Raw genomic sequence first — 18,553 nt, forward strand, 5'->3', positions numbered from 1 at the left:
CGTTCAGGAGATAAGAGAACGCGCTCTGGATGGAAATCTGAACCCACGAGGCTCATATTGTCTGGCTGACTGCTGTGGCTGTCATAAAGATCTAAGAAGGTCAAATTTCACTGCTTTTTGTGGTGATCTATGGCAGAACAACAGCTTCGCTCTCCAGTTCTCCATCTTCCTGAGCTGATTATAAAAAAGTTTCTCTCTGGTGAGGTTTTCTGTCAAAGCTCGACAAGAAGAGCTACAAATGTCTAAAAATACACCAACAAAGAAAAAAATAACCACCTCTGTCAGGCTATTGCAACTCTCTTTCTACTCAACAAATCCGGAAGTCCAGAACCGAACAGAACTGTGGTTCTGTCCCGCCGCAGCAGCAGCCGTCCTGGACTGAAGGACCGGACCCTTTTCACAATTCTTCATTCTTTCGGCGCCTTTAAGCCACAAACTCGCACCAACGACACGGGGAAAAAGGAATTCTGGGTATAGTGAACGACCCCCCCCCCCCCCCCCCCTCACCCAAAAAAAAAACCAAAAAACATCACAGCGGGAGAAACCATAAAGACAAACAAACGTGGGGCTTGAGGAAAACCCAAAACCCACTAGCGAAGCTAAAACACAGGTGTTGGGAACATGCTAAGGAAGGTCTGAAATTATTATTATGGGATGGCCACAGGCAGTCATTTTGTGGGAAGTTTGGGAATTTTTCCATTTTTGGAAGCTCTTCATGAAACTTCACACACACACCACCAGGTCCACAACCAATACCAACGTTTTCTTGACCTTTGACCTCGATAGGAGGGCACCATTTAAAAAAACAAACAAACAAAACGACAGTAAACCCCTAGAAATTTAATTCTTTTGCCTCCTAACTCCTAGAGCATTATTGTGAAGCTACTTAAGAATAAATGTTGGTTTTAAGTTTGATACATTTTGAACAGCAAGTTTGGAAAAACGCTGCTCCCTTGTTGATCAAACGTTTAATACAAACTAAATACATAAAATCCCCGGCTCAACCTGAACGAAATGAACATATTAGGAATGTGGGTGTGGTTAACCAGAAACCTCAGTTGCCATGGAAATCCCAAAATCTACTTCTGCAGATTCTTCTTAAAATGACATAGACCTGTCTGTCACCACCAGGCAACCAAGAAATAAAGTGGTTGCCATGGAGATAAACCCAACAGAAAACTGCTATTTTGGAAACCATGTGACGGGGAGAGTCGGATCGTGGAGCAGCTGCTCAGCCAGCGAGAGGCAAAATGCACAATGCCATTTTTATTGCACCTCTTTTATTGATCATTTTCATTGCATTTGACTTGCACTTAGTGATTTCACCTGTAAAAAGGGGAGGTCTGTGTCGTTTTTTGGGTGTTCTCTTCCTGAAATCTTTGCTGATGTAAATTCTGAAGGTCCACAAGCGCTGCATGTTGAAGCAGTCTTTTCTTTTAGCTGCTTAGCCTTTGATGTTACTTCAACATGAATGAAGGACTCAGCCGTGGGAGCCCAGGCGACTCTGATGAAGAGCTCGCTAATTTGTTTGCTATAAATCCGTAAACTGTTTACACTGGAGGCTCCAGGGAATTAAGCAAATCCGCACTTTAGATCTGAGAGAAGACGCCGGCGTCGTGTTTGCTTCGGTCCCGCTAACGAGCTGCTCGATGGCGTCCGCGATCCAGCCTGGATGTGATCGGCTGCTTCTCCAGCCTGAGCACCTGCAGCTGCAGGAGGGAACCCTGAACTCGTTTTTTAGTTTTAGGCCCCGCTCGTCGGCGGGAAGGCTGCTGGCACCAGTCCTGGTTAGAAAAAAGTCACGTTTTCTTTTTAAAACGGATTGGAAAAACCAAAGCACAGCTGCGGAACAAACACCTGACAATGTTTTGAACACAGTCGCACAGGAATCCTCAGGCATGAGGATGGAAGATTCAGAAAATTCAAGAACACGACAACAAGCGCCCCCGCCCAGTGTTGGGGACGCCTCTTGGGGAAATCTAGTGGGGTAAGAGTGGGAGGATCTGTGGTCACGACCGATCTGGGCTCAGAACGATCCATTCATAAAAAGCAAACGTTTTCCTGCTTCATTTCAGCTCCTTAGCTCTGGGTACCACCTGGGTTAAAAACAAAACACCAAAATAGAATATCCAGTTTCCTTAAAGCAACCTTTGTAATTTCCAGATGAGAAATTGGTTTTTCAGTTGCATGAAATGCGGATTTTCCTCATTGTTACTAATGAAAGTTCCACTTAAACCCCCCGTTGTGGGAAAAATGAGCAGACATTTGACACAACAGAACAGCGAGCTTATGAATGGAGCATGAATGCATTCAGTGTTTTGGCAGTGAGACCCCCCCCCCCACACACACACACACGTCCCGTCAGACGTGACGCCCACAGAGGCCGGGTCAGCCTCCGTCTGTGCTCATGAGGCGAGGCGGCGCTGCATTTAGACCCTGAGTGGACACCGAACTGCATGTTGGGAGCCGGTGCCTGGTTGCATCGAACCACAGTTTTGTTATTTGAATATAAATCCAACAGGAAGACGAGACGACCGGAAAAAAAAAGATAAACGCAGAAAAGAGCGACTCAACATAGAAAAGACTGGAAACGACCACGAACGGCCGTTAAAGAAACAAGAACGTCTATGAAGCGGCGAATAGAAGCCTTAGAGTTTATCTGCATATATATACATTTTTTAAATCCGATTCTTCAAGATTTTCGATTCCTCACTTGCATGGCTTTAAATAATTTTCGCGTTGTTGTTTTGAAGTAAAGCAGACGTGGCTTGACTCAAAGCAATCAGGCACCGGCCCGTAAAAGGCATTTTCATGTACTCTGTTGAGCTGTAGTAAGCATGCACTTATGAGTTATTCATGAAGGAATGAAGGTGGAAGAGCAGAGTCTTTACAACCCAGCGCCATAATCTTTGACGTCTGCGGGGGGGGGGGGTGCTAACCTGAACCTGCCCCTGTTGGGCTCTGACTCAGACAGATTTAAATCCCCCGCCCCCTGCTGGTCCGTCTGAGGGAGAAGCCGGAGCGCCAGTAAAACAAAACGCCGTTTAGGATTTAGGCGAGTCGACAGGCGAACTGCAGCGCTGTTAATGGGAAAGGCGGGTGGGCTTTGAGTCATGGACTGTTCCTCCAACACGCAGCGGGCAACATTAAGTTAAAGTCGGGGAATAAATACCACCTGCTCCGTTAGCGGATCGGAGGAGGACCGAAGCTGCTCCGCATGAGCGGCGCGACACTTTGGCGGTCGTCCAGAGCAGCGCTGCGTCGTTTTCCGCAGCACAAGAGCGTCCTCTTCCTCCGCCTGTGTTCCACATCCGTCTGTGGGAACTAGAAAATATACTAAAATAGACATCTCTGCTTCTGATCGGCGGCGGCGCTCGTTTGGGATCCAATCCACCGCGGAGAGCTGTTGAAGGAGAGCGCGGTGTGACACCGGGACGCCTCCGGTTCAAAACACCAGGAGGCGGAGGGATTTGGGTTTTTCTTTGTGCCGTCTGAATGGAAGTGATAAAAAAAATGACGGTTGCAGCTCCTCCCCGCTGCTCTGCTCGTCTTCCTCTTCCAGTTGTGATGAAGAACAGAAAGGAAGCCTCCTGGCTCCGTGGACGTCCTCTCTGGCGTGATTGTGACCGTCGGAGGTCAGCGCCGGGCTGCCCCTCCTCTATCGGTACGGTGGTTCGGGCTGCTGAGGGTTCGGCCTGTAAAGCTGCTGAACTCTCACCGGCCGTCCATTGGCCCGCCAGCCCCCCGGCAGCTGCCCGATGACCCTGAGGCCGACCGGCTGGCCGTGTCCCGGGAGGGGGTTGCCGGGGCTGAGGATGTGGGTCTGTCCCGCTTGCGGCTCGGCAGGAGAGCTGCTACTTGGGGGCGCTGAGGCGGGAGGGGAAACGGGGTAGTGTGGGAGGAGGATGGCGGGCGTGAGCCCGTAGCGTACCTGGAACACCCTAAGAGGTCCCTGTGCTATGAAGCCATTGGGCCTCTGAGGCTCCTGAGGCGGCTCCGAGTCCCTCTTGACCTCCGGGACCTCCTCTGCTCTCTTGCTCCTGCACGGCTGCTTCCTGGCGCGGGTCGCCTCCTGCATTTTCTCGACCTGAGCCCGTCGGATGTGGTAAGTCTTCCTGGAGCTTTGGAAGGAGTCCAGGAACTCATCCAGGCCGACGTTACCCTCCATGAACTTCTCCAGCAGCTCCTGAGAAACAATGAAACCAGCATTAGCAGACGGACAACACACAAAGAGCATGAGGGGATCCACTCCACCAGCTGGATCCGTTTGATCCACTCTGCAGACACGTCTGGGATCCGATCACAGCAGGAACCACAGAGTCTGCATTTTTCCTGCAAGCTGAGCAAACCTGAAAAATGAAGACCAAGAATGTTTCCAAACACGACCAGATCAGACCTAATGCTCCTCTCTGAATCCATGAAAACCTTGATTTAAATGCAAAGTCTCACTGGGATCATCTTTAGATCTGTTTTCAAAGCGTTTTCAGAGGTCTTTCAACCATGATATAGCCTAAATTAACAAACGTCTGTCGTTTTCTAGAACATGGTTTCTGCAGAGCGGCAGAAGTTCATCCGAAATTCACCTCTGAGTTGTGGGCGGGAGTAAGCCTTCTTTGATTTCCCATCATCCCTTTGTTCACTCTCTCTTCCACTAGCTTACAGCCCCTCACACCTTACCAAACCTTGGCGGTAAAACAAAAACGGTGATCAATATCAGATCTATCCGGCCGAACAGTTTAGATCCAGATTCCAGCTCAAACAAAGACGTTTACGGATCTATTTGTCTGCAGGTGGATGATCAGAATGGAGCGGAGCAGGAAGTATTTTCTCCGTCACAAATACGATCAATTTTTCATCTGCTCCTAATCCACAACGATTTGAAAAAAGAAATACTCAGAAATGCAATGTTTAGCTTACTTTTCTTAATATTTGTCTTGCGTCCACAAAAACGTATAAAAAACACAGAAAGGACTTTTTTTCATCGTCATGGGTCTTAAAATCAAAAACACCTTCGCTTTTATGAGTTCAATACAGGTTTAAGCTGGAAAGCTTTCATGCTGTATTTAACTGAAGGGTCCTTATCGACACCTCTGCTTATTTTATTTTCTCTTCTAAGTACATTTTGTACTGATTATGTATGTTTTTAATCCTTGCACTGTTATTTATTGTGATTTTAGTGCATTTTCTTGTTTTGTGAAGCACTTTGAAGTACTTTGTGTACAAATTATGCTACACAAATAAACTTGCCTTTCCAAAAAGACGTCACTGCCTTCTTGTTTGTTGCAATTTTGACCTTTTTTTTCACATTAAAAAGAAAAATATTTAAATACGGAATGTTACTCATTCCATGAAAGGGTAATGCATTTATAAAAACGTAAAAAAGTAGGTAAGGTCGGGTGGTTGGCAGAACATGGCAAGAACAAAACAGACTGATGAAGACGAGCAACGAAACAAAACGGACACGGATCACGTCTACCACGCAGACGTCTATCATCTTCTAGTTTTCCTCAGCAGACGAGGTTAGCGCCCAGCCTGTTTGTGGGTCTTTGCTTTGGTAGTTTTTAAAAAATTAGCATGAAAAACACACAAAAAAAGATAAAAACAGCTACGATTCCATGTCACTCCCACAAACAAAAACGGTTGGAGAATCGGATCGTTTCTGTGGACGATGAGAAAAGCTCTTCGTTCTCCAGCCGCCGCTCACAGAGGAGGCAGCAGAAGACGAGCGCCGTCTTCAGATGGGCTTTTCTGCTTTTTACCTTCTCCAAGGGAAGAACCTGCGTGGCGGCGGCGGCGTTTGGCTTAATGAGGCTCTCTGAGCGCCGTGTCTATGTTGAGAACCTGCAGTTCCTCAGAAGAAAAACAGATCAGCTTCTGGAGCGCAAGGAAGGTAAAAGCTGGGCTGCAGTTCAATGGCACAGAAGAAAACTTCTGTTTCTCTGGGTTCTGCTTTTTGACTGAAAAGGATTTTTTTGTTTGTAAATCATGCAACAAATCAGAAAACTAGATTGTTAAAAGCAGTGGTCCCCAACATCCCAAACCGCAACCACAGAGAGACAGAAAAATGCAGAGACTAACTTCGATTATTTATGTTTTGTTTCTTCTCTAATCCTGCAGGAAGTTTTATTTTGTAAAACTACCAGATACTGTTCACCACATCCGTTTGTCTTGACGCTTCACATGACTTTAAGCAGCAGCTCGGACCGCCAAGTTTGGAGATCAATGCTTTATATAAAGTCGGATGCAGTAAAGTTAGCATCCAGTTTGATGTTTCCATCTTCATGACAAAGTCTAAGTTAAAACCAGCCACAAACATTTGACAGAGAATGAAGATTCAATCAAATAAAGTTGCTGATCTGAAGAAACTTGAAAAGGGAACATTAGGGGTGAATTAGGCAGACAGCACTTCAGAAACTTAATTAAAATAAATACACAATGAATCAGAATTAGTAAAAGAATTATGCTTGTTTGTGATTTTTTCTGTATTTTTGGGTTATAAATCCTGATATAAAACCAAAAACCGACTGTCGGTTCAAATGAGTAATTAATAAAAGAGTTAAACAGAAAATTATATTTTTTCCTATATTGTCAATGTGCTCATAATGCTGTCAGTCAGCCTTCTTCCTTTCCATCATCGTCATAAAGCCACAATCTTTTCATTTTTTCTCACTGCAGCTCAAATATCGTGCTGAGATCTTTAGAGATCGAGTTCATCCATCTGATTGCGACACGCTGCCAAACAGCTGAGGAGGCTGGGTGCCTGAAACCGGCCCGCTACCTCCCGGTCTAGGTTAACTGGGTCAGGCCAGATGGTTGGAGGCCCTTGGGTCATTTCGGTCCAGGCTTAAAGGAAAACATGTTTGTGGAGTGAACGGGCTTCACTGCTGCCTCCATCTTCCCCACAAGTGAAGGTAGATTTGGAGTTCAGGGGTAAACAAAGCGAGGCTTGAGCCACGGGGACAGTGAGTCAGTTTAAATCAAAGCAGGTCGTTTTTCGAGGGTAAACAGAGGCCGATGTTCCCTCCACTGCCAGTGGGTGAATCAAATCAGAGCAGCTGAAATGCTCTAAATCTACAGTTATATAACTGGAAACCCCAGGTCAAATAGTTTGACAAAAATGTATCAATAATAGGCCTGCACAATTAATCGCAAATTTATCGTTATCGTGATTTCAAGCTGTGCAATACCCATATCGCAAAGGTCAGCGAAAATCGCAATAAATGGTAAACCTTGAATGTGCTAAAACAATCTTATGGCAACTTGTACTATTTAATTAATTGAATAAATCCCTTTATGCATTTGGCCAATCAGATGGAGCCCTTCACGATGTTGACCAATCGGATGGCCAACAAGATGTTGCCCTCCTACTTAGACGAGGGTCATTTGGAGAATAATTGAAGGTACTTTGACTATTATTTAAATTAAACTTTTGCAGTGAAATGGAAATGTTTTTGTTGTTTTTGTTCTATCGTCATCACAATATTGATCAGTAATATCGCATATCGCAGGTTTTCCTCATATCGTGCAGCCCTAATCAATAATAAAATATATTTCCATTATTCTGTTAAAATAAATTTTGTAGGGAAATCTTAAACCCCCAAAAAACTAGCAACACGCGAAATGTGTTTTTTCAGCAGAGTCCTGGCCAGTTAAAACAACCGGAAACACTGGAGCTTCTTTCAGCTCCCAAAACTCTTCGACCACTTACCCAAACAGAGTAAAACAGAGGATTCTGTCCCAGAGAACAGCGGCTTTGTGCCGTAATACAAAACTGATATAAAAAAAAGATTCTTTTATCTGCTTCATAATCAGCTGAGTTACATTAATCCAGTAAATAGGCAAAGAATAATGGTATGTTGTAAAGCGTGTTATTTAGGCGTCGCTGGCGACACGTCTGATGCTAAAAGGTTAAAATGAGTTTTGGAGATAAACCTGTTCTCTGACCGAACAAACGTTCACAGCTCGAATACTGTCTGACAAAAATAAACTGCATCCACTGCTGCTGTCTGCTTTGAATGTTATACGGCTGCTGTTTGTCACAACCCACAAGGCTAGTAAGTTTATTTCTATTTGAGAAACATAGGAAGACAAGCTTGTCCAGATTTTACTGAACCATAATGACTGATGGGGGGGGGGGGGGGGGGGCTGTGTGTCGTAGGGTCGTTGCTGATGAAAACCATGATAATCAAGACTCCATTCAACAGAATCAATGAATCTGTGCTGCTATAGGGGCGGCTGACCAGAGACGTCCATCCACCCTGTGCTCAGATTAACCACAAAGAGGGAGTCGCTTTAAAGCTGCCCATAATAGCAATCATGTGCAGTCAAACCGTTCCGTGTTTTGGATTTACCTACGTATAATAGAAACTTAAAGGACAGTATGAAACATCTTTCTGCGGCCAAGCGTTTCCAGAGTAATCGGTCAGTAGAGCTTGAGCTGGATGTTGCCTAATCAATCAGAGAGCAGCAGATCCAATGACTAAGTCATGAAGCTATTGATTGCAGTTGGGGGAGAGCAGGGAGACGAGACGCTGGATCAATGCGAGGCAGCAGCAGCAGCAGCAGCAGCAGCAGCGGCAGCAGCAGCAGCAGCAGCAGCAGCAGCAGCGGCAGCAGCAGCAGCAGCAGCAGCAGCGGCGTGGGCCTCATCTGTGAATAAACTCCATGAATATCCTGATTGGGACCAAAGGGGACACTAGGCGATCATAATGCACTCCAGACGTCTGCAGATTTGGGGGAAGTGGCGTTTTCCAGCTGTGCTTCTTGGACGTTGAATAATCAGTAAAAAATAAAGAAGAACCCCCTCCCTCTTGATTGATTTTACCAGCAGTCAAAACAATATGTTGTGTCAAGGCGCTGCTTTGGTCACTTATTTCACAGTAGAACTTGGAAAAAGATTTAATCTGAAGAGAAAAGATGAAATGAATACGGCCAACACTTGTGAATGAGCCACATTCATGCAGCTGAATGTGATTGTAGGACTGTGGGGCTTTAGCTCTTTATGTCAAACACTCACCGTCCTGATGAAGATGAATGATGCAGGGAGCGTTGCGATAACCAGCTCCTCGCTTTTTATTCCAAACAAACTTTGCTTGAGTCCACTTTCAGGGAGTTTTGTTATTGCAGCCCATAATCAGATGAGTTCAAACACAGATGACGTCCGCAGTAGCTCTCATTCAGGCTTGGAAGTTGTCTTGATCCCCCTGATTGTTGTGATGAACTGCGACCAAAACATCTAAATTCCTGTTTCTGAATGCTATTGCACACAGGATTAGAGCTTTTCTTTTCTGCAAGGTCACATCTCTGTTCCAGCTTGAAGGTCTTGAATTGTTTGAATCAACGGTGAAAGCAGCGAAGCTGCATGATAAAACACCATAATTAGGACTCCGACTTCAAAGGCTCCCAAGTTTTGATCTGGAACGCCTTCAAGACCTCAGATCTTCACGAAATCGTCGACTTCGAGTCCGTCTCCTCTGATTACACGTGCCACAGAGCAAACCGGAGTCTATTCATATGTGTGCCGTGACAGCAAAGCAAGCGATCAAATGTCACACAGTCCACAAGCCCGAGGCCCGGTCACGGTTAGAGCGTCCGAACCGCTCTACAGCAGGAGGGTGCTCCGAGCTTCAGACAAATATCTGAGAGCTGCTCTCCTCCAGCTAATAAAGACATCACTGGTTGGAAAATCTTTAGGAGAAAAGAACGTGGATATTCTGAACTGACCCCACCCCCACTGACTGTATCAGAGGACCGGACTGAGCGGCTGTGACATCATCACAGAAAATGGTTAGCAGTGATTGGTCCGAGTCGGTCTGAGGCAACGTTTCTATGGGAACCGCTCTCGCCAATCGCCGCATCTTTACCCACTTGAAAGCAGACGTGGCGGCCAGCAGGCTCCCCCTACTTTTAAATGCGGCATCCGATTGGTCAGTCAATAAATTGAATAATTAAAAAAAAAGAAAAAAAAGAAAGAAATATAACAAAAAGGAGTCTTATCAAGAAAATGTTTAAAAAAAAAGATATCAGAGCAAGTTTATGGGATTTTGGCGTCTTGGTACCACATGTACTTCCTGTTTGGAACCCCAAGAAGGGAGGGGTCAATCTGTCCAGGTCTCATATACAGTCAGTGGCCAATTCTGAAAATGAGGAGGTGAGAGTAGTAGAGAAAGTTTGGGGCATTTCTTTGTCCTCAAATGTTTTTAGCAAAGTTGGCAGTATTTTTGCTAAATCAGAAGAGTCTTGATGCTTTTATTAAATTACTTTACGTCATGTTTTGCAAAATGAAGAATGAGCAAAACGTTCGACTGTGCAAACACCAACTCAGGTCTACAGTAGTTGTCTTCGTTCAACTGAAATTCATTTGCCTTTTTAAAACAAAACATCAAGTTCTTTGAAGTAATTGAACGGAACATTAGAGAGCGATCCCTTTAATGAAAGCCTGTTAAGGATTTTACATCTAACATTTAAACTGTCGATTCAAATCTTTGTTTCTGTGTTTTCGGCGTGCGAGACCCAGTTAAAGAACCACTCTGAGGAAAATTATGTTTTTAACATATTGCGGCATTTTTCTGACAAAGGAGGACATTTATAAGAAAATGTAGCTTAAAATTGCATTTTTGAGATTTTTTTTTTACTGGAATCATTGTGAATCAGGAGCAGATGGAAAAAATCCCGTTAGAAGAAGATCATATTTGTGGGCGGGGTCACAGGCTTCCTGCTCTGCTCCATTCTGATGCATCCACTGTCAGACAAATAGATCCGTGAACGTCTTTGTTTTCCTCACCTGAGCTGGAATCTGGATCAGAACTGGACGGCTGGAACATTGCTCAACATTTTTGTTGCACCGCTAATGTTAGGTCGGGTCTGTAAGCTAACGAGAGAGTGTGTGAACAGAGAACTCTCAGCGACTGGGAGGGGAAGAGGAGGCAGGCTTACTCCATGGCAACTCAGAGGGTAATTTCTAATGAACTCCCGCTGCTCTGCAGAAGCTATGTCCTAGAAAAAAGACAAAGGTTGTTGAATTTGGCTAAAAACGGCATCATTATAACAAAAAGACGTCTAGAAACTGGATGTAAATGGATACACACACTGGATATAAATGCAGACGTACAACAAGTATTGCGTTGATCACTATTTGCCCGTTGAATTTGCTTTCCGTAGCGGGAGATACACGTATTTTTATCAGTATTTCAAACTGAGATCGTTCTATAAAACTTTGTCGGCATGAAGAGTGAGAACGCACCAAAACGTCTGCAACGAACTTCAACACGTCGGTCGTGTTGTGAGTTTGCACCGTCACCTGTAGCACAGACCTTTGATGGCAGTGCTGGGTGTTCTGCTAAGTTCTGTCTGCTGGCAGACGTTTGATGCCTTCAGGAGGAGAGAACAGCTCAGCAAAAAGCTGAGGTTTGTAGGGGAAAACAGAAAAAAATGAAGCTGACTTTAAGTCAACAACCAAACTTAATAGGTAAATATCGGTCACTGATATCACAAAAAGCCAAAGAATGAAGGATCCACACAATCACAAAGTCAACTAGAATCTCCATGGAGATGAAGATATTCTGTGGAAAATGTTGAGAGGATCAGCCTGAGAGCCCCAGAGAGCAGACCAGGAAGTTTCATCTACACAAACATGCAAAAAAAAAAAAAAAAAGACAGTTAAAAGTGTGTTTGTTTTGTTCAATGCTCCATTACAGATCCACTTTGGCAGAACCACAAGAGCTGTGCATGAGAGGTGTCCAGGTGACCCACTGTGAACCACAGGTGTTGACTTGTTCTTACATAAAGATCTGGCTTTGAGGAGAGCAGAACGAGTGAAGGGTGTTGCATAAATCAGGCCTACGGGCATTTGAAAGCCAGCGCATTGGAGATAAACATGTCAGCATGCGTCTTTTGGACTCAGCTGTGTGTCACAGTGACGACCCTCCTTTCACAACTGTGAAGGCATCAGACACTTCAGAGACGTCTGGGAACTTCAAACCAACGGGAATTTGTCTCAGAAGAAAAATCAGAATCCAGAGCAGACGGGGAGAGTTGGGTTTCCATGAGCGTGGACTATTAGCTGCATGTTGGCGGTATGTCGGCTGCATCCCAGCATGTTGGCTGCAGGTTAGTGGTATGTTGGCTGCATCCCAGCATGTCGGCTGCATCCCAGCATGTTGGCTGCATGTTAGCGGTATGTCGGCTGCATCCCAGCATGTCGGCTGCATCCCAGCATGTCGGCTGCATCCCAGCATGTTGGCTGCAGGTTAGTGGTATGTTGGCTGCATCCCAGCATGTTGGCTGCATGTTAGCGGTATGTCGGCTGCATCCCAGCATGTCGGCTGCATCCCAGCATGTTGGCTGCATGTTAGCGGTATGTCGGCTGCATCCCAGCATGTCTGCTGCATCCCAGCATGTTGGCTGCATGTTGGCTGCATGTTAGCGGTATGTCGGCTGCATCCCAGCATGTCGGCTGCATCCCAGCATGTTAGCTGCATGTCGGCTGCATCCCAGCATGTTGGATGCATGTTAGCGGTATGTCGGCTGCATCCCAGCATGTCGGCTGCATCCCAGCATGTTAGCTGCATGTTAGCGGTATGTCGGCTGCATCCCAGCATGTTGGCTGCATGTCGGCTGCATCCCAGCATGTTGGCTGAATGTTAGCGGTATGTCGGCTGCATCCCAGCATGTCGGCTGCATCCCAGCATGTCGGCTGCATCCCAGCATGTTGGCTGCAGGTTAGTGGTATGTTGGCTGCATCCCAGCATGTTGGCTGCATGTTAGCGGTATGTCGGCTGCATCCCAGCATGTCGGCTGCATCCCAGCATGTTGGCTGCATGTTAGCGGTATGTCGGCTGCATCCCAGCATGTCTGCTGCATCCCAGCATGTTGGCTGCATGTTGGCTGCATGTTAGCGGTATGTCGGCTGCATCCCAGCATGTCGGCTGCATCCCAGCATGTTAGCTGCATGTCGGCTGCATCCCAGCATGTTGGCTGCATGTTAGCGGTATGTCGGCTGCATCCCAGCATGTCGGCTGCATCCCAGCATGTTAGCTGCATGTTAGCGGTATGTCGGCTGCATCCCAGCATGTTGGCTGCATGTCGGCTGCATCCCAGCATGTTGGCTGAATGTTAGCGGTATGTCGGCTGCATCCCAGCATGTCGGCTGCATCCCAGCATGTCGGCTGCATCCCAGCATGTTGGCTGCAGGTTAGTGGTATGTTGGCTGCATCCCAGCATGTTGGCTGCATGTTAGCGGTATGTCGGCTGCATCCCAGCATGTTGGCTGCATGTTAGCGGTATGTCGGCTGCATCCCAGCATGTTGGCTGCATGCAGCATATTGGCTGCATGTTAGCGGTATTTCGGCTGCATCCCAGCATGTCGGCTGCATCCCAGCATGTTAGCTGCATGTTGGCGGTATGTCGGCTGCATCCCAGCATGTTGGCTGCATGTTAGCGGTATGTCGGCTGCATCCCAGCATGTTGGCTGCATGCAGCATATTGGCTGCATGTTAGCGGTATTTCGGCTGCATCCCAGCAGCACATTGGTTGCATATTAGCTGCATGTAAGTTGCATATTTTCAGGATGTCAACAGCATATTATCTGCACATCAGCTGCATGTTAGGGGAATGCATGCAGCATGTTGGCTGCATGTCTGTTTAATGCCTGCAGCATATTAGCTACATGTCAGATGCATGTCATCTATATTTAGGCTGCATGTTAGTAGCATGTTGATTACACGTCTGTTGGATGCCTGCTGCATGTCAGCTGTATTTTACATGCATCTTGGTTTCATGTTTGCTGCTTGTCAACTGCATGTCTGCCGAAGGTTGGTTGCATGTGGCATGTCGGTTGCATGTTAGGTGCATGTCGGTTGCCAACATGTTGTGACATCCATGCGGCATGCATATGGGCTTTAGTGAGCCAAAGCCACGGAAGTGTGTGGGTTCACTGCGTCACAACTCCCCACCACAGAGAGATAAAAACGCCGTCTGCCTCTGAAAACAAAGGAGCTTTTGTGTCGTCCTACCTCTGACTGCTCCTCAGCTCGTGCCACCTCCTCCTGCAGGAGGTTCTGCGCCGTCTGTAGGCTGTGCTTCTGTCCGCGAGCATCTGCAAGGACAGAGAAACATCATTGATGCATGTGGAGTGATGAAGATGAAGCACGACTTCACTGGAGCTGGAGGACAAAGCCAGAAACCAGGAAACTGCAGCAGAGAAAATCATATTCCAAATCGCTTAAAGGCTTCGTGGCATGTGCAGATGAGGGGGCGGAGACCTTTTGACCCTTGAAAATAAATCAAAAAGAGGAAATATGCATCTTTGAGTTAATTTGGGAGACTGGTTGCTTTTTTATCCGACCACAGATCTGAGTCTCCTTAGCGTTTTCCTGATCCACCATGAAGATTTTAACCACAAGTGCTGCATTTTACCAATACAAACACGTCCTTCATTTAAATAATTCAAGCAAATTACTTTAAACAAAAAAATTAATAAAAATCCAACATTGAAAATAACTGAACTGTAAAAACATTTGCTTTAAAGTAAGACAAAAACATACAAACAGCTAAACTAAAACAAGGTAGAAGTTAAATAGTAAAAGATAAAATCCCTGTTTGCTAAAATCAGCAAAAACAAGTAAAATATTTTATTTTTAGGTTTTATTAGATCAAACAATAACGTTGCTTCTGTGGCGTTTACTTTCTACCCAACAGTAAGTGTTCCACCGTCAAAACCTTCTGAGATGTGGAATTATGACCTAAACCTAATAAAAAATCTAAATATCATAATTGTGGTCACCCACATGCATGTACACGTTTCTGCTTCTTCTGTCCCGTCTGCACTTTTGGCTTTCAGAGAAAAGAAAAAAACACGCTTCTCTGCTGCAAATGTTCGAAAACCGTTTCTATCCAAACACAGCAGGTTGGAGCTGAACCAAGAAACCAGTCTGGAAACGCAGATGCCAGTCCAAAAAAAAAAAAAGAAAAACGGTCCCCCGCCGGACGGCGGCTGACCTTTTTCAATGAACGGCAATGAACAGGGAAACGCTGTATTTATAAACACAATTTAATTTGTTCTTAAAAAATATCTACTGCAAGTAAAATCAATAAAATATTAGCATAGAGATCATTTTTCATTCATTGCCTCCACATTTTCATAAACTCACCAAAAGTTGCACACATCTATTAGTAGTACCGGGTGAAAATACATTTTTGGGAGGCACGTTTTAAAATTATTAAGGACCTACAGGTTGGCAGCTATTTATTTGGCAAAAGTGTGAAATTTGGCAATTTTCACATTTCCCCACAATATGAGAAAAGAAAACTTTTTTTTGAGTGATCTTACGAAAGTTTTTACACTGTTAGGTCACATACTTTATTTATTTTTATAACATTCATTTTTATATAGTCCGTTTTGTGAATTTATGACTGAGGCTCTCCTGAAACTGTAAAATAAACCGTAAAGTTTATCAGCTGACGTTACGCTAAATAAACAGGGTTTTTGTGTGATCTGTAAAAAGTTTGATTTTCTTTAAGATCTGTTTGTTGAAACGAAACAATAAAAGATTTAAAGTACATCTTATTTTATGCTGCACAAGTGTTTTGGATTAGATTAACAGCAGTAATTAGCAAAAGAAGGATGACTCACCAAAGCAGACTCAATGTATTTAACAGAAGAAGCATTTTTAACTAATGTTCATTTTCAAAGACAAAGTGTTTGTCCAAAGTAAAAAAAAAAAATCCTCATGAAAAAAATACTATTTTCTCTTTATATTTCAACATTCATTGATGAAAATCAAACAATAGTTCGAATTCAAATCTTAATCGTAATAAATATGTAACTGCCGGCTGGACGCAGTCGGAGCTCAGCCTTTTTTCTGCTGCAGCCATTTAAAACACGCTGGTCGCTACACCAACATGTATAAATACAAAATCCTGCTTTATTTTATTTTTGTGGCGTTGCTGCTCCTTCTGTGTGTTACTCAAAGAAAAACGGGCCTGAATGGTTAAAAACAGCAGAATCCCATTTGAACAGAACCGATATAAAGTCCAAAGTCTGTGTCTGTCTTCAAGCACCGCCAATATGAGACAGAGACACCTGATTGGTTGGAATCTAAACCAATCAGCAGCTGTTTGATTACAGCTTTGTCACGCTAAACTGAAACTTATAAATGCAAAATCAAAGATAGGAAAAAAGCGAGACACACAACGCATGCAAAAACTTTGCTTTGCAAACGCAAAAGATTTTTGAAAGCAAAAAAAAAAAAAAAAAAAAAGAAAATTTTGAAAGCAAAAAAAAAATTGAAGGCAAAAAAAAAATTTGGAAAAAAAACTTTTGAATGCAAAATTTAAATTTTGAAAGCAAAAAATTTGAAAGCAAAAAAAAATTGAAAGAATTTTTTTTTTGAAAGCAAATATTCAATATTTTCATTTGCAACTTAGAAAGTTTTGTTTACAACGTGGAGGCATAAATGTCTCTCCATAAGCCAGGAGCTGAAACGTGGAAGCAGCTCCAGCAGTCCCAGCGTGTCTTCACCTCCCGCTGGTCACGGGCAGGAATCCTCCAGAACGGGCCCGACCCGTGTGACCGCACAGTGTGTCCAGACCCCGCCAGAGACTATGTGACAGCCACGCCACTCCCGACATGTCAAATCGCGTTCAGCAGAGACGGCGGTGCAAAGAAAGGTCAGAGTAATGAGGCTAATAACCATGAGCCCTGCAGGGACATTTCCAGCCCGCCCATCAAAGCCAATACGTGCAGGGGGGGCAGGGTTCCACGTGTGGTTGTTTTTCCAAACATCATGTCCTCAAATCATCCACTCACGTCTTCGCAAGAGTTGACCAAAAAACGGTTTGTAGTCTGGAAGGCGCTACCTTCAGCCTCTTGCATTAATAATCTTTCACGGCAGCCCGCGAAGAGAACATCTGAGCCCGCCATGATACGAAGCAGCCATGCATTCAGGAGCAGCCCTGTTCTTGACCCAACGCTGCACGTGCTGGGGGGAGGGGCCGCAGCGAGAGGTGATGAGCGCACAAGCAGTCGGACAGCAGCTGGGTGCGACCTACATTTGGGGCGGTGGCGGGGAAAGGGGAGCCCCCCGAGGCCACAGGAGGACGGCGTTGGAGCCACACGTTTGTCTGGAGAGGAGGCCATGAATTTCAGACATCCTGAAGTCTGAATTGGATTCGAAGCCGATGTCTGAAGTCTCTTTGGGTTCCCAATAATTTGGTTTTAAACATCTCGTTACTAAATTGGGTTCGGGTCAGGAGGAGGGCACCTCCAGTAGTTATGCTTAGGCCTCCATCTCAGCAGCTCCTTCAGGAAAACTGGGATGTTTTCCGGCCAATGAAGAAGAGTTTTTGTTAAACCCCTAAACGGTCGATGAGGAATCCGCCAAACTCCATCTGGATCTCTGAACTTTTAGTCCGTCTCTTGGGTCAAAGGTAAGGAACTGAAGTTTACTGGTAAATTTAAAGCGTTTCCTTCCATCTTTACCACAGCAGACCGGTATAAAAAAAATCCAACTCCCAGACGAGAATCCTCAACAACAATCCTACAAGGAAGACTAACATTTGAGATTGAAGCCTAAGATCAGACTTGGTTTGAAAGCACACGAATTTCAAACATTCAACAACCCATTCCCCGTAACCCCTGTGCTATCCTAGGCGCTTTAACATTGGGAGTTGGGTCATCTAGACCCACTAGACAGTGCTCTGAACCTTTTTTCTTCAATGATTTGTGATCTTCACTGGTGTCCATAGATTACATGAAATCTTTCCACCTTTATCCACCTTTGTCATGGTAGGGAGAACACGTCAATGGAAGGGTGGGGTCATCTAAGATAGCACAAGGGTTAAAGCTTTAGTCACAGCTGTCCTTATGGGTCGATATTTGTCGTCTGTGGGCAAAAAAATGGGCAATCCTGCACAAAATATCACCATTGAAGACCTTTCTGTGAACCCATAGGGTAAAAATGTTCACTTACGATGGTCTCTACCGGGGACAGGTCGTAGTGAAGACTTCTACAACACATAGGTGAAATGCAGGCGTGTCACCTGGAGACCAAATCCTGACTGGATAAGTGTGTACTTCTTGTGTGCACCCCGATAGACCGTTAGAAATGAGGAGATTGGACAATCAGGGTAAGATTTGTGTGGACATCCTTCGGGCACTTGCATATCACGTGCGTGGGCTAATGTAAGTGGTCACAAATGACTAGGGACTAGAGCGAGGCGTAAGGACACTGTACCACAGCATCGCCTGTACGTCATAAATGCGAGCAACTTCCGTTATCCATCTACCACATGCACGACAACGGTATATTCCGGTATATAACGGTATATATATATATATGAGCCTCAAGGCAACTGTAGACGCCCCATACAGCTGTATTTATAACTTTTACTTTTTTTCACATCAACATGTAAAACATCTCAATGAACGATTTAAGGCCCGTACACACCGGGACGAATATTCGCCAGGCGTTATTCGCCAGCGTTTTTCGCCACGTTTTTTGTGTTCACACCCAGGCGATTTTCGCTGACGATGAGCCGAGCGAACATGCAATTT

General features: G+C 45.0%; 1 protein-coding gene across 2 annotated transcripts in view; it reads right to left on the reverse strand.

Annotated features, from left to right (window-relative positions):
- Window positions 1-1,263: 1,263 nt before the first annotated feature.
- vps37d (VPS37D subunit of ESCRT-I) overlaps window positions 1,264-18,553 on the reverse strand; it is a 36,821-nt gene continuing 19,531 nt past the window's right edge. The window contains exons 3-5 of one of the 2 annotated variants that reach the window (XM_020709156.3): window positions 14,013-14,095; window positions 3,932-4,186; window positions 1,264-1,784 (exon numbers count right to left, since the gene is read on the reverse strand). In XM_020709156.3, coding sequence (XP_020564815.1) covers window positions 1,635-1,784; window positions 3,932-4,186; window positions 14,013-14,095 — 488 coding nt within the window. In that variant the 3' untranslated portion in view covers window positions 1,264-1,634. Of the gene's footprint in view, window positions 4,187-14,012; window positions 14,096-18,553 lie in introns of both variants that reach the window. The other variant, XM_011483956.4, reaches the window with a different exon arrangement.

The sequence above is a fragment of the Oryzias latipes genome, chromosome 14 (assembly GCF_053564925.1).
Source record: "Oryzias latipes strain Hd-rR chromosome 14, Olatipes_Hd-rR_3.1".
Classification (NCBI taxonomy): Eukaryota; Metazoa; Chordata; class Actinopteri; order Beloniformes; family Adrianichthyidae; genus Oryzias; species Oryzias latipes.